At 36.1% G+C, this 22,768-nt stretch overlaps 1 protein-coding gene across 5 annotated transcripts; it reads left to right on the forward strand.

Annotated features, from left to right (window-relative positions):
• Positions 1-1,312: 1,312 nt before the first annotated feature.
• On the forward strand, positions 1,313-22,768 carry CCDC34 (coiled-coil domain containing 34). 5 transcript variants are annotated; one of them, XM_026664773.2, is made up of 8 exons: positions 1,335-1,454; positions 1,688-1,917; positions 5,715-5,838; positions 8,578-8,694; positions 15,922-16,080; positions 17,821-17,962; positions 18,770-18,860; positions 21,448-22,768. In XM_026664773.2, exons 2-8 carry the CDS (start codon positions 1,703-1,705, stop codon positions 21,524-21,526), a joined length of 927 nt encoding a protein of 308 aa, XP_026520558.1. In that variant the 5' UTR covers positions 1,335-1,454; positions 1,688-1,702; the 3' UTR covers positions 21,527-22,768. The 5 variants fall into 5 exon arrangements, with proteins under 5 accessions (XP_026520557.2, XP_026520558.1, XP_026520556.2 ...); XM_087951078.1 differs by having other exon boundaries at positions 1,402-1,454; positions 8,578-8,685; XM_026664772.2 differs by lacking the exon at positions 21,448-22,768 and having other exon boundaries at positions 1,313-1,454; positions 8,578-8,685; positions 18,770-19,700.

A 22,768-nucleotide genomic window follows, 5' to 3' on the forward strand; every position in this document is an offset into this window, starting at 1 on the left:
GGGTATGAATTGAGAGCTTGGCTGTCTTGATAGTGAGGAACCTATGGAATAAGATCATTGCATAAGCAGGGATAACATCTGCTTGAAACAGGATTCTCTAACAAGGCAGCTGTTCTGATCATATTTAAGAAACAGTAAAACTGCAGCCATAATGATGGAGACGGGCTACTGTATCCAATATATACATATATTGCAAAAAGATTCAAACAATCACTAGAAGACAGTGCCATCCACTCATCTGGATTTTTGAAACTCATCTGTGGGAGCTTTTAATTTTCTAAGGTGGATGGGGGGGAAGTGATGGTGGAAATACAATAGTGGCTGCCACTTAAATCAGAATAGAGCTAGAGGGGACCTTGGAGGTCTTCTAGTCCAATCCCCTGCTCAAGCAGGAGACCCTATACCATTTCAGACAAGTGACCAAGTCTCTTGAGCACCTACAACTTCTGAAGACAAGCTGTTTCACTGGTTAATTGTCCTCAGAGTTAGGAAGTTTCTCCTTAATTCCAGGTTGCTTCGCTCTTTGATTAATTTCCACCCATTTTCCTTGTCCTGCCCTCTGGTACTTTGGAAAATAAGTTGACCCCTCCTCTTGTGGCCACCTCTCAACTACTGGAATATTGCTATCATACCCCCCCCAGCCCTCTTTTCTCTAGCCAAATCCAAATCCTGCAACCATTCTTCATGTTTTAGTCTCCAAGCCTTTAATCATCTTAAGTTGCTCTTCTTTGCACTTTTCCCCCAAAGTCTCAACATATGTTTTTGGATTTTGCTCCATGCTAGCAGGAAAATTATAGCAGAACGTAAAAAAACAACCAACCAAACAATTCACAACCTGAAGGGGTTCAGAACGGATTTATTTTCCTGAAAAGCTTCCTAATTCACTAGAGCAGAGGTGGGGGGAAGAGAGAGAGAGACATGCAAGCAGCACTCGAACTCCATTGTTTCCTCATTCCAAGCCTCAGCCTCACAGGGAACTTAAGCCCTTTGGCTAAGCTTGGACATGCCGCGCAAAAACACTCCCGCCAGCTTGATGCCCAGTGGTGAAATGAAGTTTCGCCTGCAATAGTGACGGAGGCGATGCATTGTTGAGGTAACTCAGCCAGAGATAACTGGACGGCGAGAGAAAGGGCCGGGAGGATTATAACAGACCCACACATGCAGCTGTGGGCTCTGAGCATTTATTAAACCGCTGTAAGTCACCCAGGCAAGGAAAAGGTTAAAAATGAACGCTAGCTCTCGGGAGAAGTAGGGAAAGAGGAGGAGCCTAATCCCACGCACCGCCAAAGCGGAGCGGGGACCGAGACGTTCTAAGGCGGGCTTCCTGAGAGATGGCAGAGAGGCGTCTTTGTTGCCATGACATCCATTGCGCATAGTGATTGGTGGAGTCGGCTCTGCCGCAGGGGCGAGTGGGAAGCGAATGAGCGCTGCGGGTTTAGAAGAGGCAGCCTCAGGTAGCGAGGTGGTGTTGTGTCCTTGAGGACCGTTGAAGGGGGAGGCGGGAGGGAGGCGCGAAGGCGGGGTGTGTGGATGGGTGAAGGGAGAGCCCCACAGATGGAGGCGAGAGGGGTTGAGGCGGTATCCCCGAATAGTCGGGTGGGGAGAGTCGAGCGTCATTGGAGGCGGAGAAGCGGGAAAAAGGGGGGTCCGGGAAAACTTGGCACTCCATTTGCTCCTTTCTTCACAGGTACTAATCACCATCATGCCTACTTCCGAGCCCCCCAAAAGCAGGCGGGAGGCAGTCTATTCCTCCCCTGCTAGTTCTGACGACGAGGGGGCCGGCAAGTCTTCCACTTTCTCCCTGATCTCTGACAGTTTCCATCCAGAGTTATCAGATTTCCACCATGGGGGAGAGGGAGAAACAACAACAACTAGCAGGGGATCGAGCATCCCTCAGAAGATGAAACACCACCATAGGTAATGTGACACTCGCACAGTGCTACTTTCTACTTTTATTGGGTTATTATTATTATTATTAAGCTAATGGGGCCCAGATAATTCGGAAGGCGCACTGGAAAGCTATATTTAATATTGGTGGGAAGCGTTTTGTTTATCCAAATTCCTCTGCCCTGAGGTGTCACAAACTGAGGAATTATATCACTACTGGACAGAGCCTAGATTTGTTTTGCAAAGTGGTAAAAAATATCCCCCTTTGTTCTATTGTGCAGTGTTGCTGTTTATTGTTGCCCCAATAAAGTGTCATCAAAGTTGTCCCAAAGCATTGGAAGTGGCATCTATTATACAAGAAAATCAGTGGTGGGATTCAAATTTTTTTACTACCGGTTCTGTGGGCGTGGCTTGGTGAGCGTGACAGGCAAGGGATACTGTAAAATCTCCATTCTCTTCCCACCCCACTAACCTGCTTTCCAGCTCCGTTCTCCTGTGCAAGACAACAAAAGAAGACCCAGCCAATCAGCTGGGACTCGGGAGGCAGGGAATAGATGGGGGTGGGGCCAGTCAGAGGTGGTATTTGCTGGTTCTCCAAACTACTCAAAATTTCCGCTACCGGTTCTCCAGAACTGATCAGAACCTGCTGAATACCACCTCTGAAGAAAATGCATCATGGTATTTTTAAATACCTTAGCTTGGTTAATGGCATATTTGCCCCCAAAACTAATCTTCATTATTTTACACAGTGATTCTAGACTAATTGATAAGAGAAAATGGCTTCTGCTTTATGTACTGCATAAAGCCATTTTAGACTGAAGTAGCTTATACATCTTACAGGTATATAAACTTAGAAATCCAATTTCTTCCCTAGAAATTTATTTCTATTTTGTGTTTCATCAGAGATTGATTGGATATTCCTTTCCCATAGACAAAGATGTATGTGTGTCAAGTTAGAAAGTTACAATGGTCATATCAATAAATAACTGAAAACAAGCTTAGTGATTACTAAATTTTTAAGAAATAAGCTAAATATTCAAGTACTTTACATCCAATAAGAGGCACAACCATCAGATTTTTGTAAATTGTTCTGGAGGGTTGAATTTCCTCCAAATTAGATGGAGACACATAAATTGGGATTGAACAAAATCAGAGAACATTGCATGAATGGCTTATATAATATAGAAAATAATTTTATAAAGTTAATTTTGCCTATTTCAATTACTTTTCAAATGTCCATGTTTGGGGTTCTTAGTAAATCAAATGAGCCTGGATTAAATAAGCACTATTATAAAGGCATTGCCTTGATTAAACATTTAGTGTTAAAGGTAAGGAAAACAAAGCTGTTAAAGTAATCAGAGGTAAACTGCAAAAATGGTAGTCCTGACTGGACCAATGTATCTCTGAAAGAGACCAGGTTTGGAAGGCTGAAGAAATGATGCCTACAAATATTATTTGGCAAGACATCTTTACCATGACAGGAAGGAGCTTGATACATATTCCTAGTTCTTGTTGCAAGTGTATTAAAAAGTAATTGAAAAAGGAATGTTCTTGGATTACAATATATTTTAAGTATTTATCATTTTTTATTTATGTTTTATGTGTTTGAGGAAGTTATTCATTAACATAGGAGCATTTCTCAACAAAAAAAAATCTGACAGAAACTTCACTCACCTTCCCCTTGCACCTTTAAATTGGTAACCATTATTATACATTATTGTAATATTTTAGGGAAACAAATATTGTTATTCTATCACAAAGCCTTGTCATTTGAGTTAATTCCAAAAGCCATATATAATTAATGCATAGTTTGTTGCACCTCTAAAAATCAAAAACATACATTTGAATACTGTGGTTGTTTCAGAAAAAAACAGGGTACTATGATAACAATTGCATACTGATATGCTAGCAAACAATGTGATATGATAGGACTGTATACTACTGTATCATAAAGACCTTAATGAGTCATAGATGAAATATCCTGATTATCATTTTTATGATATACATTTTTAATTAAAATTGAATTTAGAGACAATCATTTTCACATATATTGAAAATACATACCGTATTTGCCGGCGTATAAGACGACTGGGCGTATAAGACGACCCCCAACATTTCCACTCAAAATATAGAGTTTGTTATATACTTGCCGTATAAGGCGACCCCCACTTGGAGGCGGTGCGGCGGAGGCCGGCCTCTTAGGAAGTACTTTTGTTGCATGCCCAGATATAGTGCTGCCTGCGTTGGTGGGGCACTTCATATCGGGAGACCTTCCACCGTTGCTTTCCCTTCTCCCTTGCTGCCGCCCGTCTTCCCTTTGCTTTGAAGGTAAAGCGAATTATTTTACAAAGCCTCCCCTGCCCGAGAGGGCAGCCCAACCAACGTGGGAAGCTAATTTCCGGGGCCTCTTCCGTTCCTCCCGACCTCCCTACACTGCGCGCCTCTGACGCGCCGGTCCCTTCAGCCCAGCGACCTTTTCCACCTCAAAGAAAGGCCAGGCGGGAGCCGCTCGCAGCGAAACAGCCACCACCCTTAGCCCGACGCGGGAGAACGGGCGAGGTTAGCGCCCGCCAGCCCGTCCTTCCTGCCTTTGGAGGCACCTGCACGGAGCGCCTCCGCGGCTCGGTTTCCCCTACCGGCGGGTCCTCCTTTCGTGCGGAGGGCTGCGGGGGAAGGCGCTCGCCCGAGAGGATCTCTCCCTCTCTCTCCCGCAAGGTCAACATCTGCGCTGCAGAGGAGAGGGCTGCAGCCAGTTCCTCCTGCTTGCTGAGTGGTGGGGAAGCCGCGGTCCGCCCGTGCGAGATTTGGCGAGGGGCAGGAGGAGGCACGCACACACCCGCGGCTCACTTTCCCAGCTCTGCCCAACCCTTATGGCTCTGGCGCGGCCCTGGCGGATCAGCGAGCACCTCCCCGCTGGACCCTCCGCTCATCCTGCCAGGGCGCGCCAGAGCCATAAGGGTTGGGCAGAGCTGGGAAAGTGAGCAGCGGTGTGTGCGTGCCTCCTCCTGCCCTGGTCTCCTCAGGGCTTCGGTTGCAGGGAGGAGCCCTGACTGGCCGCACGTGACGACCGGCGTATAAGGCGACCCCCAGTTGGAGGCATGATTTTTAGGGCAAAAAAGTCGTCTTATACGCCGGCAAATACGGTATTTAGATCAAATCATGAATTTATATCACTTTTTCCCTCCACCCCATGTAATTATGAAAAATCTGCAATTCTGAAATACGTGGGTTTGGGCTTTTGATATTCTTTGGGATTCAGTAAATTAAATAAATAAATATATATATCTGAGTACAATATTCTATGTACGCATTGTTCACATTCTGAATAAATGTTTACATTATACTAATGCAATACATAAAAGCCATAACTTCTACGACCAGTATATATTTAAAAAAAAGTTTATTGGAGAAAACTCTTTCATTTTAATTGAATTTATTAAGCATTGTTACATGTTTCTATACACAGAAGAGACAGACATTGTACTATATGAATGGAACTCTGAGTAACATTGGATGAAATCTTCTAAGGTTATACCGATTTCCATTAGACTACAATTTTTCTCTCTTTGCTGTGACCACATTCTATTTTTCTACAGAAGCAGATTTGGAGAATTGCATGGAGACTTTTAAAGGGAGAGAAGGGAGAGAAGACTATACTATAGTATAGTAGCAAACAGAGTTTTTTGGGTAAAATCCCATAATTATAGTAATCTAAAGAACAATTCATAATATTACTTGTTTCTCATTTTATTTGAAAACAAAGATTTGTTTTAAAATTGTATTCATTAAACACTATTGCATCTGATTTCTTATTTGTCAATTCACAGTCTGGAACAAATTAAGGATACAAATAAACTTTCACCTGTTCACAATAGTCTTTCACCATGGGAAGAATGGTTCCTTTGCAAAGAGAGAGAACTACGTGCTCGTTTACAAATGAAAGCTTTGGAGGTGAATACATAGCTTATTATCTTTATAGTTAACAACAGATTGTGAGACATCAAAATGCATACTTTCCCGATTATTTTTTAAAATACAGATTGTTTTTTATATTTTGATCATATTTGTCCTGCTTTTTATTTGCTGATTATGTCCTGATTCATTACTAGTAGTGAATATTTTTACTCTGTTTTTATTTATGTTATGCTGATAGAAGCTATTACTTGAATTTTACTTAATCAACTCCCTCCTAAACGTTTAAATTTAAAATGTAATGCTTTAAAAAAAAATGCGTACATACGTATTGAAGCTTTAACACATTAAAAATGTGTGCTGTTCATGGGTAAGTGAAGTTTTATGATCCAGGGTAAGAGATGGTTGGCTATAAAAGTATATTATGGTTGACATATGTTGTGATAAACTGTAGTATGTTACATGACTGTTAGAGAAATATGTTGTGCTTTTGTCCCTTTCAAAATTAAATTTATTTCTAAAAAGTTTTATATTAGTACCCTTTTTACTTGTGAACTTATCTAATTTTCTGGTAATATTCAGAATAGTCTCACTTCATTTTGTGAGATGATGCAGTCTTAATATTGTTTGCACTACCTGCATTTTATGAAAAATTCTGTCGTTTCAATGCTATCTATGCTGATGGACATTTTTGACTATAATTAACAGTAATTTTTGAATGACTGGTAAAAGACTTTATTGTCCCAACTATTTTATCTACTTAATGTAAACCTTCCTGCAGTTTACCAGGTATGGATCCTAGCTACTGAAGAAACAAACGGCTTTTGGCAAAGAAGAAAATTTGTTGCTTTAGATTTTCAATTTATTGTAAAAAAAATTCTGAGCAATCTTTAGGAAGTCAGTTTGGCCTAGACTAAAGAAATAATTTTCTCTAAGTCCAAACCATTGTTAAGTAAAGAAATGAGGGTATGAAGTGGTTCTTCAATTTTGTTAAACATGTTATATTAATTAAGCAATAGTTGCTGGGATGAAACGTAGTAAGCCACAAATCATCTTTTAATAGTACAATCATCCAAATTTTCATGTTTGTATCATTACTATAAAAAACATAGAAACCTCTCCCAGTTTCTTCACTGAGAAATGTCTGTAGCAGCCCTTGCCTGCAAGCCATGCCCTCTGCATATCACAAAGGGAGTTTTTGTAAATTTTGTAAGTTCCCTATTGAACAATGCTTCTGTCCTAGTGCTGGTGGGGCTGATCAAGTGGAAGATGTTATCAATTATATCCTCCACTGCTTCGTTTACAATGGGATTAGGCCCAAATTATTAATGACGGATGAACTCAGAGCCTCTAACCTTGCAAAATTAAACTGTTTCAACAGTCAGGAAACAAAGTTGTTGTCATTTGCACTTAGAAATACTTAAGATCTTAGTTGTAGCTTTGACTTTATTGTAACCTTTTTACTTCTAATACTTCTATTACGCTGTTTTATAATTTCATTATGGTTAATTTATTGTATTTTATGGCATCTTCATATGTTGTGAACTATGGTTACAAGAATAAACATATTTACATTACATAAAATCATGTTTACAAATCTTAAGAGCTGGGTTTACACAATATGCTAATAAAAAAAACCAATTACATTATGGCTTAGAACATTATGTAGCCCAATCAGTGTCAGTGAGAGTTTCATTAATCATAATGTTTGATTGTAGCCAATAATTGTACAGAGATGTTGATATCATTAAATAGATTATTCCATTTCATTAATTGATATATGTTGGATATTATTCATGGATGCCTAATTCACGTATTCTGAGCAGAAACATGAGAAAAGCAGAAAGATTAGATTAATAGAACAGACCTGCACAGTCTTGCTTTCCTCCACACAGGGAACTTGAGCGAGAGCATTCAAGGCCCTTACATTTAATCAAACATCAGTACAATATCCACAGTGTTCACAAATGTAATGGCAATAATGGTCAGACATTTGAGTCCCTTGTGGGATCCTTATCTATGTTTACTGTGATAATCTGTTCATTAACTTTTTTTGAGTGAAGGAGCAATCTGGAGTTTAAGTTCATTGCCTGCACAAACTGGGGTTTCTAATTCTTGGAGGAAAATTCATCTTCCTCAACAAGGGGCATTGATGAATAATTTCCCTCAGTCAGTCAGAAGTAAAATTAATATGTTTGGCACATTCAATAAATGTACAAGCACATTGTATTTTGCAGCTTAAGTCAGTGGGATGGATGAAAAGGAAAGTCAGGGCAATTCCGCAGTTTGCCAAAGTCATGCCCTGCCTCTGACAAGAAAATAGGGTTAATCCTTTTCTGCTGAATACAATTGGGGGTGACTTGGAGAATGGCACCTTACAATTAGTGTTCTGAAGAGAAGAAGCATTTGGACATATGCCTCAAAACATGAATTTCAGCCTGTGGATCTTATCTAGACTTGCTTCAATGTTTATTGTTTTCATCAAGACAAATTATAGGTTTTAGAAGGACAAGGCATCCAAGATATTCATTTACTCATGTAACCCCTTATTCAACTGCATACTCATTCATTAGAGAAAACTTCATGATAAGTTAAACATACACATCATAATGAAATATCTTGTAGCAAAAAGATTTCTGGAAGTTATTACTTTCATTACTTTAAAATAAAACAAATTTGACATGTACTTTGCAGTGAGAACTGTATTTGGATTCAAAGTTGCTGTGGTTTATGCAAAGTAATCAAGAAACAAAGAGTAATTTTCATCTCTTTCAATAGGAAATGAATCAGCAAATGGAGGAAACAAAGGAAAAACAAGAACGAGAAAGAAAAAAATTAATTGCTGAAGAGAAACACAAAGAATGGGTCCAAAAAAAAAATGAAGAGGTGAAAAGGGTGAAGAACTGCTTTTCTCTTTCAGCTATATATTGTATTTGTGAGATGGCATTTAGTATCTGTTTTAATGTGAACCAAAATAATATTTTAGTTCCTAAACTTTTAAAATCCACTGCAGATTTTTAGTTAGATTTTATTTTGTTGATTCAGTAGGAATTAATGTACTTCCTTCACCATAGCATGAAAACATGACCTTTCTTATTCTGTTAATAACAGTGATTAAGATCAATTAATTAATAGCAGACAAACATATGCATATTTTCAGAATTAGGTTCCATGTGGTATACTGAAGAATTCTTTTTCTGTGTAGCAGTTTGTTCAGTTTCAGTGCCACTAATGAAGTAAATTCCTCATAGTTAAATAGAAATTCCTGTGAGTTTTTTTGTAAATTCTTCTTGTAAAAATACCTGCTTTCTGATGATTAAACACAAATTATATAATTCATAACCAAATAATAATAATTTGGCTTATACTTACATTGTTTATGATGATTTATATATACTTTGAAGTAGTTCAGAATACTCTTTGCTGTATAGCAAGCAGTGTTTCCTCATTCTTGGCAATTTTCAGACAAGTGGAATTTCAAATTATAGAATTTCCCAGCCACCTTAGAATAGAATGGAATGGAATGGAATGGAATAACAGAGTTGGAAGGGACTTTGGAGGTCTTCTAGTCCAGGAAACCCTACACCACTTCAGATAAATTGTTACCCAACATCTTTTTTAAAACTTCCAGTGTTGTAGCATTCACAACTTCTGAAGGCAAATTGTTCCATTGATTAATTGTTCTAACTGTCAATTGGCTATTGCTATTGCTACTGTATCAACGTGGCTATTGCTAAGAATTTTGGAATATGTAGGGAAATTTTGGAAATATGCACTAGATATTGGATATCAGATCATAGATATAATAGAATTAATTATTTTGATAATCCATGATGTGAAATTATCAACATTTAGAAAATATAATAGGAGTAACAGGTTTTTATTATTTGTGATGCCTATTTTAGTGTTTGAATGCCAATTTTAATGTTTAATTCAATTTTGTTGATTTAGAAGCAATCTCATCTGCCATCATCAGGCTTCTGTATAGTGTTCGTCTGTGAGTCAGACTTTCACAGCCGTTTCTGTTTTAAATTTGGTGCTAGCCTACTGCTGTGCCAGAATGGTTTTTTCTTCATCCTGATTGGTTGGGAGTTTTGGTCTGTATTTATTGGTCTTGGATTTTGCTATGTGATGATGGCAGATGAGATTCTGCTGAAACGTTGCTACAACTTTAAAAGCACAACTATAGTGACGTGGGAAAATACCCGAACAAAGCTGAATACCATACATAGAGATACCCACGAAAACTTAAGAAAACATATATCTATATCTATATATAGATCTATCTATCTATCTGTCTATCTATCTGTCTATCTATCTATCTATCTATCTATCTATCTATCTATCTATCTATCTATCTATCTATCTAATGTAACAGAAAAAATAAAATAAAATTGCAACAACAAAAAAGTTGAAAAAAGATATGGCTTCCATTTGGTGAGAATGGTGCCTCTTTTAGATCACAAGGACATCTTGCTTTGACATTAAGTTGTGTTCAGTGTACAAAAACAAATGATCTACTATCAATCTTATTCCTATTTAATTCTTATTTAATGTGTATTAAGTCATTGAGGGATAAACACATCTTCAACATTTTGTGCATCCTGAAGAATAACATTAAATCATTCAAAATGTTCTGGATTTTTCAGGAAAAAAATTACACTGATTTTTCTCCAAATTTCATATTTTATAATTAAATTTTAAGTCTGTTGGCTTATAGTAACATATTAAGGACATAAACTTTTAAAAGGTATAAAAAATTTAAATGGAATTCATAGCAGAACAATTCTGGCTCAGATTTAGAAAGATGAGTTCTTTAGAATATTACATAATTGATAGAAAATGAATGTCCTTCATCCTTCATTCAGCCTTGCTGTATCAGTTGCTTTGTAATGATACAAAAGTTATATTAATTACAATAATCCTCTTATCAGTTTCTAAACCATGCTTATACAAAAAGAGAATATTATATGTATAAAAATCAGTAAGCCTCATAGAATAAAATTAATATATGAAATAACTTGTCAAAACAGGAGGTGCTATAGCATGCAGGCGCTTTTTATGAAATATCATACTTTGAGCATCATATTGTCAATAATTAGCTAAAGACACCAATTGCTGCCTAACATCTTACATAGTTTCCCATAGGCATGAAATATTTTGTTGAATTATATTTTAAATATGTAAAAATGAGACACATAGATGACAAAATGCTGTTTCATCTGTGTTAATTCATGATTATTCCAGTTCCTTATTCATTAGTATTAGTTTTAACATCTAATTATTTTAACACTTTATAAATAACTATTATAATCTCATGTCATTAAGAACATACATTATTTTAACTATCATGTTCAATCACATTCTATGCTATTTAGAACTACCAACTTAATTAGGTTTCAGCAAAAGACTAATATTGCAACTTCTCAAATAATACATAAAAAATAAATTACCTGTTAACTATGCTTTCCACGTTCTACCCAGGTTCTCCAACAAAAACACTGCCCCTTCTATTCTCAAATTTTACCATATAATAACTTAGCATGTTTATAGGATCAAACTTTACTTTCTATTTTATCTGATGATAATTCATCTTAACCTTTGAGTACTGGCCATAAAAATTGTCCACATAATTTAGGAACCCCAAAGACATATATTGAGATTAAGGCCTATATATATTATATCCAGAAAGATTCCAAAACCATCAATTACAGATATTTAAAATGCCAGCCCTTTTCCAGGTCATGCTATTCCTGGGTCAGCATAGCAATTTATCATACATGATATTCTTCCGACTAAAATCGGAATTCTGATTTTTTTCTTTTCCAAACATCATCATCATCATCATTATTATTATTATTATTATGCTTTTTTTGCAAAGTTGCCACTGGTCGGTGGAAAAAAGCCAGCTGGTTCTCTCCGCTTGCAAGCGTGGGAAGCGCCGGATCTCCGTGTTTTTAAGTGGTGGGGAGGAAGACCCGAAACAAGCCGAGCTGCGCAGCTGGGCTGTTTTGAGTTCCGTGTTTCCTTTGCAACTTGTAAGCATGGGGGTAATCGGAAGCAGAAAAGTTCTTGCATGGTTTCCAAGGCGTCTCCTCTCCTGTTCCTCCCCCCCCCCCGTCCCCTCTCCCCCTAATTCCTACCTCCCCCCCCATCTCCGACTCAATAAGCAGCACTGTTAGTTTGGACCATCCCTGCGGCGGGCGGGCGGGCTGGCTGGCTGGCTTGGCAAGTGGACGAGCCGAACAGCGGCTTGGCTACCTACCTTGTGAGGCAGGGGAAGGCAGGAGAAGGGAAGAAGACCGGGGGTGGCATGGGGTGGGGGGGAGAGGTTTCCCGGGGATGCAGAGGTGTGGAAAGAGCCAGACGGCTGCAGCTCCCTCCGGAGAGCGAAAGCAATGTTCATTTACCAGAAAATTCCCCTGCGGGAAGTCACGCAGAGGGGGGGGAAAAAAAGAGAGAGCTTGGAGCGGCGACTGGAACCGGAGCTCCCTTGATTAACAATTCTGAATTTTTTTCCCTTTCTTTTTTTACTCCCTTCCCGCCGTTGATGGATCCGGTGCCTCCAGGGTCCTGTCGGTGGTGTGGGGGGAGATGATTAGATTTGGGGAGGAGGGCGAGGTCGGAAGGAAAAGGCACCCCTGGCTACTTTTCAGATTTTTTTTCCAGAGGGGAATATCATGCCTGATTTATTGTCCAGAGCTGATGCAGTTTGAAGCACTTCAGACATGACTTTCCAGACAGAACAGACTTGTTTAATGGCTCAGTCACTCTTGGGACATCTCCATTCATTTCTGGCTCACAGAATCCTGTGAACCAGAATCTTCTAGAAGCTGCCAAATCATCCAAGAATGACATAGTCCAAAGGAGATTTAGCAACTAGGCTAAAATTCTAACTGCAAATTTAACAAAAACAAAAAGAAATGTTATATAACTAGTAAATTGTTTTATAATATAAGTACATGGTACTTTAAATTCTTTATTTTAGGAAAATTAATAAAATAATTCTGTTCACTGTTATATTGTAATTTTTTGTTTGCCACTTGTGTCGTGCTATATTTTTTTCCTGTGCAGGCACTATAGACAAATGGAAAAATCAGTTTTGTTGACTGAAGTTTCAGGCTGCTTTTGCTAAATACAAAGCACAAACTATACTAGTTTTGGCATGTTCAGATGTGCAGAGTTGATGTTTTGATACGTGCTGCTGCTGCTTGGTGTTTGCTTTAGAGAGAGTTAACCTCCAATGGTACATAAGTTGTTTTCGGCTGATGCCAGCAGACCAGGTTTATAATCTAAAATATATATATATGTACATTTTAATAAGGAACAAGTCTTGCAGGAGCCTATGGCTGATACTACTGTTGTTATCTTCTGGGCTTTATTGGTATCAATCCAGCAGCAATTGCTTTGCTTAGCATAATAATGTGTTGCAAATATCATGTCTTAATGTTTCAAGTGGAAATTTATGTTTTCCTTTTTTAAAAAAAGTCATCAGGCAATTATGCTGCAGTTTGGTAAAAAAGACACAGGATTTATTTTGAGTTTGCCAATATTTGTTATAATAGAGTCTTTAAAATGGCTTGAGTGCTTGTTCCCATTGTAACACTTGAGACATTCTCAATTTTGTCTATCAAAATGAATAAAATTTAAAATGTTCTGGCTATCCAAGTGAACTACTTGATTCCAATTCAAAAGAAGATTTGTCTTCCATTCTCTGCATTTGCCTAATTATAACCAACTGTATCAAGTCTGTTGGAGTATGGCAACTGTGAAATATGGCAATGGCAATATTTTGGTATGGATATTTTGCAACTTTGAGATCTGGATATCCTACAGTCAATGACGGAGTATTAATGAGCTGAAATAGTTCTATAAAAAGGAATGGAGCAGAACTCTTTTAAGCTCAATATTCAGAATTAATTAACCCATAAAATAAATGTTTGATTTAAGTTGCTGCTAATGCAGGTGCCCCCTTACTAAATATAAATCTTCATATCTTTTTCCAACAAGGACAGTGAGTATTGGCTCAATAGGTTCAATAAAACTCACTACATTTTTTTGAATCTCTTTATCTACTTATAAGAACTTATACACACTACACCATAGATCATAGTATTACAGAGTTATAAATTGCTTTTACAGATAATTCTAGAAATATTTGGCATTTCCCTTAATATTGTCTAGTGGTTAAGGATTAAACTAGAAATCATGCTGTTGTGAGTTATAGCCCTGCCCTTAGGCATGAAATACTAGCTGGGTGACTTTGGGCAAGTCATTCACTCTCAGCCCAATCCATCTCACAGGATTTTAGTTGTGAAGAAAATAGGAGAAGGAAGATATGTTAGATATGTTCACTGCCTTGAGTTGTTTATAAAAATAATAAAGGTGGTATACAAACCTATTTATTTATTTATTTGGGAAAATTTTATGGCCACCTACTCACTCACAGTGACTTTAGGTGGTTCACAAGAAGTGAAATCACAATATAGAAAATAAAAAACAATAATCCCCTTCCAGCAACAACAATACATGGAAAAAATTAAGAATAGTTCTTAATGTTAGCCATTCTGAAATAAGTTTGAACAGTGGCATGAATTTGGTTAGGGACTGACCCACTCTTTTCTGTTTCAGACTAACTTTGGTCTTACCTTGGCTAATTTGGGCATGACATAAGCCAAATAATTACAATTGTCTTGTAAATGAAACACAATTATAATATTAATATTTATAGGCAGACTCTTATTTATTAAGAAAAACATGAGAAAAAAAATCATAGCATAAAATGACAAAACATTATATAAATCCACTGAGTCTGAAGATGGTCAATGGGCCTTTAAAATGGAGATGGTCACATGTACTTTTTTGTAATTGTTCATTGATGACCCACTATGACTAATCTTATCCAGATGTTACCTAGTCAGCCTACAAATATGAAAATAGTCTTTTTTACATGCTCAATTAAAAGAAACTTATAAGTTGTACATTACCAGTGTACCTGATACAGTTTTAATAGCAGCACATACATAACCAAAGTTTCTTGGTTAAACTGGTAAATAATTGTCATAAAGCCAGTAAGTAGCAGGGTGGGTAAAAATCAATGATTTTTTTTTAAAATCAGATTTTTAACATTTAAATTAGATTTTTTAAATTCAGATTTTTTAATTTTTTTTTAATCAAATTTATTTTAATAAAATGCTTTTGGAGTAAAAATCTATCTAAAGATAGTTTTCTATTTAAGATACATTGATAATTTAATTTATTCAGCATGAAATGGTGCTTAGTTATGTAGCATGAGGCTGTATATTCTGCAATATTTTACATTTTTGGTAACCTCATTCAATGAATCCAAGCTCTGCAAGCTGAGATGACATGCACTGCATTGATGCATTCACACAATTTTACAGTAACGATGAGATAAATCATAAAATAAAGTTCAGGAATATTCCCTTATCCCTTGTTTTGCAAATCTATGTATACTACAAACTGTATGATTGTTTGAAGAGAAATGCATCTGTATTACCAGACCCTAAGGAGGAAGGAGAAGCAGTAAAAATGAAAGTGAAACCTTCTAAGCAGCTTATGAATATAATATTATAGAACACCTGTCATTTCAGATCCATCGTGGTAGCGCCTGTAAGTGGGCAACCACTTACCTGCTGCCTGCCACATCCCTCACTTTGTTGTGTCACTGCCTCATCACCAGCTACCCCATTAAAGTGAATGGGACTGTCGGTGAGTCAACAGTGGGTCAGAGGAGCTGCTGTGGGACAGAGGTGACAGTTGCTCTTTTAAAATTATGGTTTAAATTGAGTTGATTTAAATCCAGCCTTTTTACTAGTGATTTAAATCATGTTTTAAATCAATTTGATTTAAATCAAATCCACCCTGGTAAGTAGCAAAATCAAAAAGTGCTATAATAAGATTGCTTTGACAGGTTCAATTTGCAAAAGAAGAGTATAGTATCTTTATAGATAGCCCTGGTATATAAGCCAGGTAATAAATCTGCATTGGGACTCATACCTTTCAGGTGCAGGTATTATTGAATAACCAGGATATCAAGAACTTAGATTTTGTGAGTAGTAATATTTCTACCTATATTTTCTAAAATAATGCTGTCTGCAGGAAAGAAAAGAAAGACAGCGTAAGCTCAAAAGAGAAATGAGAGAAAAGGAAATAAAACAGTTTGAGGAAATACAGTCAAAGGAAAAAGCAAAAGAAATGTATAAGGAATGGCTGAAGAAAAAGAACATGGAAGATCTTCAAAAAAAGAAAGACGAGAAAGTACGTTTAACTTAGCTTTTTATTTGGAGAAAACCAATAACTGATCTTTCTTTTTTGGTGTAAGTTACTAACATTTTAAAAAGAATGTGTTTCTTCCTGTTTCTTCTGGTTAAAGACAATTGGATCTTGTTTGTTAAAGACTGAAGCACAAAAAATCCACAATTGTGTGGTATAGGGAAAGATGTTTTCAGTGATGAAGTAACACTTGTAGAATATTTTTCCACAACAACTCAGTTTGCATATTTGACAGTTTCTTTCAGCACAGGGGTTTCTTTTTATACACATGTTAATCTAAGGGCTTTCTAATCTGCCTTCTCTTTGAGACATTTGTATATTTTGGTGCTATATTCATTTATTGTTGAATTTTAAATTGTTGTAAATATTGTCCTGAAATATCTGTTACAATGAAATACCTGTTACAATGATTAACCAGTTAAGTAAGAGTAGATGAAATAATTTTACATACATACATGTACACATATTCATTATACTCTTCCTTCTTAGAGAAAAAGGAAGACCAAAAAGGTTATAGTTTGGTGGAATTGGTGAATTTCTCAGAAAGAGATGAGTAGTTTAAAGAACATAAAGTAGTATATGGTCATGGAAGAAAGTAGTATATGGTCATGGTTTGCAAAGTTTCATATATTCATCAACTCCATTCCTGAAGATCAGACTACCTTTTAGATCTAATGTGTTTTTCCCTATTCTGTTATTTTTACGAATACATCATATTTTTAAAACTTCCATTCATTAATTAATGCTTTTTAACCTTGCATTCTTCTTACATTCCAAACTGCAGTATTTCATGTGGCATAATCATAAATACATGCAGCCATGAACCTTGACATGTTTTGAGGCTTTCACAAAACTTTGTTTATTTATAAAATGTATATGGTTATCTGACTTGAACAGTGCAGATCTGGTAGCTTATAATAGAAAACATTCCAAGATAAAAACAAAAGTCAATTCATTTTTAATAAGAAAAAAATAGTCTGTGTTGTTAGATTAAGTTTCGCCTATGGTACACACACTGCATTCCTTGCTTGTATGTTAAGGACAAAATACCAGTAAGCTTTGGCAGATTTGGCTAGCATGTTATAGGCCAGTGATGGTTAACTTTCGGCACTGAGTGCCAAAATTGGAGTGCGTGCACGCCAGAGCGCCGGAACCAGGAAGAGAACAGCTGGCTGGTGCTCATGTGCACAGCGGCCAGCAGCACTTCTGGGTTCCGGTATGCGCATGTGCACTAGACAACTGGTCCAGCAGCCGTGCCCATAGAGAGGGCTGTGAGTGCCACCTCTAGCACATGTGCCATAGGTTCACCATCACGGTTATAGGCCATCTAAACTCAATTTAATCCAAAGGTTGCTCACATTTTATACAAACCAGCATCTCTAATCTAAATATTACCTTACAAGTCAGTGTACTGCTACCCTAGTTCCACCAAAAGAAGGTAGATGCTGTATATTGTATCTGCTCAGAATAATGATTAAATTGTAAATATATTACTGGTTTTAAATCTGGTTCGGAAAATTGAAACTCACTCTAGGTTACAAGCACCTTTAAAAAATTTCGTTTTGGTGTGAGAATTAAGCATGTGCAGTTTAGGTCAGTGTGACTTCTAAAAGTGTAACTATAACTCAATTGTTTCTAGAGCAGCCAATTATCTTGATGAAATATATTTTTGCAGGATTTCAAGGTACTTTGTATTTAGGTATTGTTACATGCTTACTTTTGCAGGAAAAGGAAAAGCTACGGGAAGCTGAATTACAGGAGAAAAAAGAAAAATCAGAGAGGATGTTCAAAGAATGGCTGCAGAATTCTAAAAACAAGCCCCGCCCAGCTTCTGCTGGCTGTGCCTATGTCAATGGGAAACTTGCAAGTTTGTATCAGTAGTTAGTCAACTACTGTAATACAATATTTCCTCAACTTGTATAGAAATGTTGATTTTCAAGTTTTCTTTAAAATGTTAATGAGCCAGGTCCTAAATATTTTGGATATGAAGGGGAATTAAGTGCCAAGTCAGGCCTTCAGAGCATACTAAACAGCATACCTGTGACCTCATAGAGGTTTTCATATACCTACAAATATAACCAACTTCGTTATTTATAGAAAATACGTTAAAATGTGTCACATTGTATTGCTGTTACCAGTGACAACAGACTTTGTTTTTTAAATCCTCCTGACCTAAGAAGAAAGAGAAAGACATAGAGGTTTATTTTTCTTTCCAGTGAAGATAAATACAAGATAGTATTGCACAACCTAACAATTAAATGATTACTGGATTGTCTGGGACCAACCAGGCTAGGGGTGGAGGTACACTACAGAATCCCAGAGAAGGGACAGATGCAGCTGAAGAAAATATGATTAGAGGCATGATGGTATTTTGTTTGCTAAACAATATAAAAACAAGTGCTACTGCCATGAAAGCAAATTCTGATTAATATTTGAAAGAACCTATGAAAATTATAGACCAGAACTGAAAGGAGTATCAATTGTTTTAGGTAGATAAGGCTAAAAAGTGCAACTGAATGCCAGATAAATCAGTCAAGAAAAGCTCTTTAAATCTTCAAGTTATGACTAACTCAGGTTATCAAATACTTTATAATTAATCCACTGCTTTCTTCAGTTTGAAGGTAAAATTTAGCCTGCATACTAGTTCTTAACTATTGCTTTCTGAACTTTTCAGCATACCCAGATGGAAATGCCTACCCAGCTCCAGCCTTTTACAACCCCATACCTTGGAAACCAATTCCTGCGCCTCCTCCTAAGGAAGAGAAGTATGTTTCAGTGAAGAAAAATAAGAGGCCTCTATCCAGTCACACCCATAGATCTTCATCAGTGCTTTTTCAAAAATCCAAGAATAATGTTTATCTTGGATCATTACACAGACTTCATAAATAGCATAGGCATTTTGTATATAATATTAGTGAAGTTTAAAGTGTTACATTAGGTGTGACATGTAAACATCTATGATTTCTTGGCTTTTGATACTTTTTCATTTTTTATTGTTAAAGCACCTAGTAGAAAAATAAATGATAATTTCATTTTATATAGGATATCTTGTGAGCCATATCTTTGTGTTAAATACTTAAAAGTATTATATTTACATATGCAACTTCTATTGCTTTTGTGCTTTTTTTGAGCTAGCTAATGTTACAAGATCACCACAATACAGTGGAAAAATAAATCAAAGTTGTGGCTGCAAGCTAAAACTAAGGCTTTGGATTTTAATCCATTTGGGCCTATAAAGTCAATTAACTGTATTGGGTTTTATCTAACTATGCTTGTTAAACTAACTTGCAGAGTGTGGAACTGAACATTCTAATACCCTATTTATTGATTTGTGAAATGCATCCCTTTAATATGAAATAATAGATATGTACTATATTTGTAATATATTTTCTCTTCAGCTTAGTTTTTCTGATAATGCTATTGGTTTGTAGTAAGTAATTGTATAAATAGTATTTATTTTAAATCTTAAGCTAGCAGAAGAAATAGACGTTTTATAAAGTATATAGTGTATCTGCCAATAAATACAATTTGTAATTTCTAAATAAATTGTTTCTTTTTATGTTTTAAAAGCAATTGTTTAAGGAATAAAACAAATTGTTACAAGACTAATGATTTTTATTAATGGCTTATAAAATATACACATTAAAGCATAAAGTTGTTGGTTATACACAAGCAGTTACTATAACTTCTACATATAAGTTTAACAAAATAATGCACAACTAAAGTGTATTCTATTACAATATACACTTATCAGTACTAAAGAGGAGAAACTATGCTTTGGTCATAATTTAAAAACCAAGGGCTGCTTATCCAGATAGGCTTTTCAACCATTCTATAGAAAAGAGATCACTGCAACATTGTCTGAAAAATAAAATGAAAACTGTTTGATAGAACATTTAAAAACATTTTTAAAAAACAAACTTGGAAATAGATGCAAACATTAAGCAGCAAGAAATACAATCTGGTGATGCTGACATTATTAGGAAACTGATTAGAATTAAATCCATTTGCCATTAGCTGGGAATCCTGTTTTGAACATTCTGAATACTATATTATGTTCAAGAAACCTTGGAGAGCCAGGCCATTTTTATAATGTTTGAAAAATAATTTCAGCAATCTTTTTTTTCTTCCTTAATGAATGAAAGAGCTTTATTTTTTAATATTTTGAGTAACCAGGCAAAGAGACATAATTTTTGAAACTACTAGATTATAATCCTTTTCCTGCACATTTTCTGTCCTTATAGAAGAGATTGCATCAGTCATTTAAAAAAGACTTGCACAAAATGAATCATAGATGAATTCAGTTTGAATCTCATTAGCATATCCAGGTTTTTTTTTAATAGCGTGAGACATCAAGTTCAACAGAGTTTAATTTATTCACAAAAGATGGTGCTCTAGTTCCAAATGCTATGGGTAATTTTAAACTGCCTTGCAGAACATGATGCATAGCTGTCTACAAATTGGCCTTCTGTAAATAGAGCCGACAGCAGTAATTCCAGTGACGTTGGGCAGTTGGGTCAAACTTGTTTTCCTACAATGCCTCTAATATCAAAGAACTTCAGGCTATTGTGGGGATTGCTCAGCTATCAGATGCTGCTCTTAGTGCCATAGGACTCAATATAGGCAATGGCAAATGTCCCTCAAGCAATTGCTCAAGAGTACCTCATTGGCATCAGTCCTAAATATATGCATTACCTCTACATTTGTTATTGTTTTTCCTTGATCTTTATTGGATGATTTTAGACATGTCAGTTTATAACCTTTTAAAAAATAAATAGCTGTACATGTAATGACTATTTTCAGGGCCTGGCTTAAAAAAAAAAACTAAGCTAAAGTTGCCTGTATACTTTTATCCTCTATTATATTCTTTGCATTGGAATGCTGTAGATCAGGGGTGTCAAACTCGTGATGACACTTCATGTGACATATCACAACTTCCCCCCCCCTTTGCTAAACCAAGGGTGGGTGTGGCCAGCCCGTGATGCATCCGGCCTTCAGGCCACAAGTTTGACACCCCTGGTGTAGCTCATTCTTCATCTTAAATCCCATGAATTCTGAGACAGATTATGCTGACAGTATAGCATACCATACTCGGCTCAATAGTGCTGTGACATTCTATAGAAGCATGCTATGGAAAAAAGTGGATATAAAGAGCTTGTACATCAGGCTTCCAAACACTGGGCAGAAATGTAAGCAGTTCCAGCAAATCTGCTGACCCAATGTATGATACGAGGCTTGCTTAGTAATTATTTTAAAATAATGTTAAGTAATACTTTTATTATATATGTTAAATGCAGGTTGCTATACTTATTCTCTTATCTTACTCATTGAATCTGGTCTTTGTAATTGCAGAGTTTCAATCTCAACCCAAGCCCGTCTGTTTGGGAATGAAGAAGACAAGAACCATGAACCTAAGGCTGTTAGTCATTAATTCCTCTGCTTTCCTTTCCTAGCATGCATGAAATGCATGAAATAAACAGAAGGCATAGTACAGCAATACTGTGAGAGGTAGTATTGATGGAAAGTAGATGGAGGGTGCAGGACTATAGACAATATTGTTTAAATGTTTTCAAATTTCAGAAAGAAATGCTTTGTTCATCCAAGTTATCCCATCCCTATGTCTGAAGCAATGAAGCAGTCTCCCCTTTGTTTAATATTATTGAGTCTTAAGAGGAAACAAAATAACAATGACCTCTGTGATGTAACCAATCAGTATATGTGCAAAATATGCATGTATCTGCAATGGGTGCTAAAGGGATGCATTTTTCAGTTTGCATAACATGGTTAGCAATTTTCTCTAAAATTCAAATCACTGAAGGGCTTAGGAGAATGTTGTGAAATGGCATAATTGATAAGAATGAAACTCTTAAAAACACCACTGTATAGGATTAAGAGTTACCAGTTTGTTATTGATTTTTTTAATTAAAAGATTTTTAATTATGTTGCCAGAGGTTTTAGTTAAGAAAATGCATCATAAAATTGTAGCCTAAATTTAATTCTATTAATGTCTTTTCACACTTTTAGTGATAATTTATTTTAGACTAAAACATATTTAAAACGAGGTACCAAGAAGAACATAATCTTAGATAAGAGATCAGTGATTAAAACAGCAGCTGAGTCAGTCAGCTTTATTAAACATTATTAAGTGCTAAAGAAAAATATATTTGGCTTCTAAATATCAATGGAATTTGATGAGATAGTGTCAAGAAGAATGAATGCTTCAAGTCAAGTATTTTTTTCCCCAAATTTTTTTTATTTCAATCTGCATATGCACACCAATACATTAACAGTGTTGCATCAATATATCATACATTTTACTATAGGCAAAATTAATATCAATCATATCTCTCAATGCATATATTTCACATTAATTTATAATCCTTCAATGCTTATTTTCAACCTTTCTCCATATGCCTACCACCATATCAGTTAAACATACCTAGTAATTCCATTATTCGATTTTCTCCCTGCTTTTATTTTATTTTTTAAAATAAAAAATTCTCATTTGGCAAGCAGTGTGGTTCTAGGTTTTACATCTCAATACAGACATGACCATAGTTACCTGTTCGTTATATTTGTTTAGTTTCATATTGCATCATCCTTATTATTGTTAAATATTAAGCTTATCTTATCCAATTCCAATTCATGCTATATTAATACATATTCATATCTT

Source organism: Notechis scutatus, chromosome 1, assembly GCF_049901735.1.
Source record: "Notechis scutatus isolate UNSWTSFEM ecotype Mainland chromosome 1, rNotScu1.2, whole genome shotgun sequence".
NCBI classification, from domain to species: domain Eukaryota; kingdom Metazoa; phylum Chordata; class Lepidosauria; order Squamata; family Elapidae; genus Notechis; species Notechis scutatus.

Coding starts and splice junctions, on each gene's coding strand:
- CCDC34 (XM_026664771.2), top strand. CDS start 1,703: ATGCCTACTTCCGAGCCCCCCAAAAGCAGGCGGGAGGCAGTCTATTCC. Junction 8,695..15,921: donor AAAATGAAGAGGTGAAAAGG/GTGAAGAACTGC, acceptor TGCTGTCTGCAG/GAAAGAAAAGAAAGACAGCG. Junction 16,081..17,820: donor AAAAAAAGAAAGACGAGAAA/GTACGTTTAACT, acceptor TTACTTTTGCAG/GAAAAGGAAAAGCTACGGGA.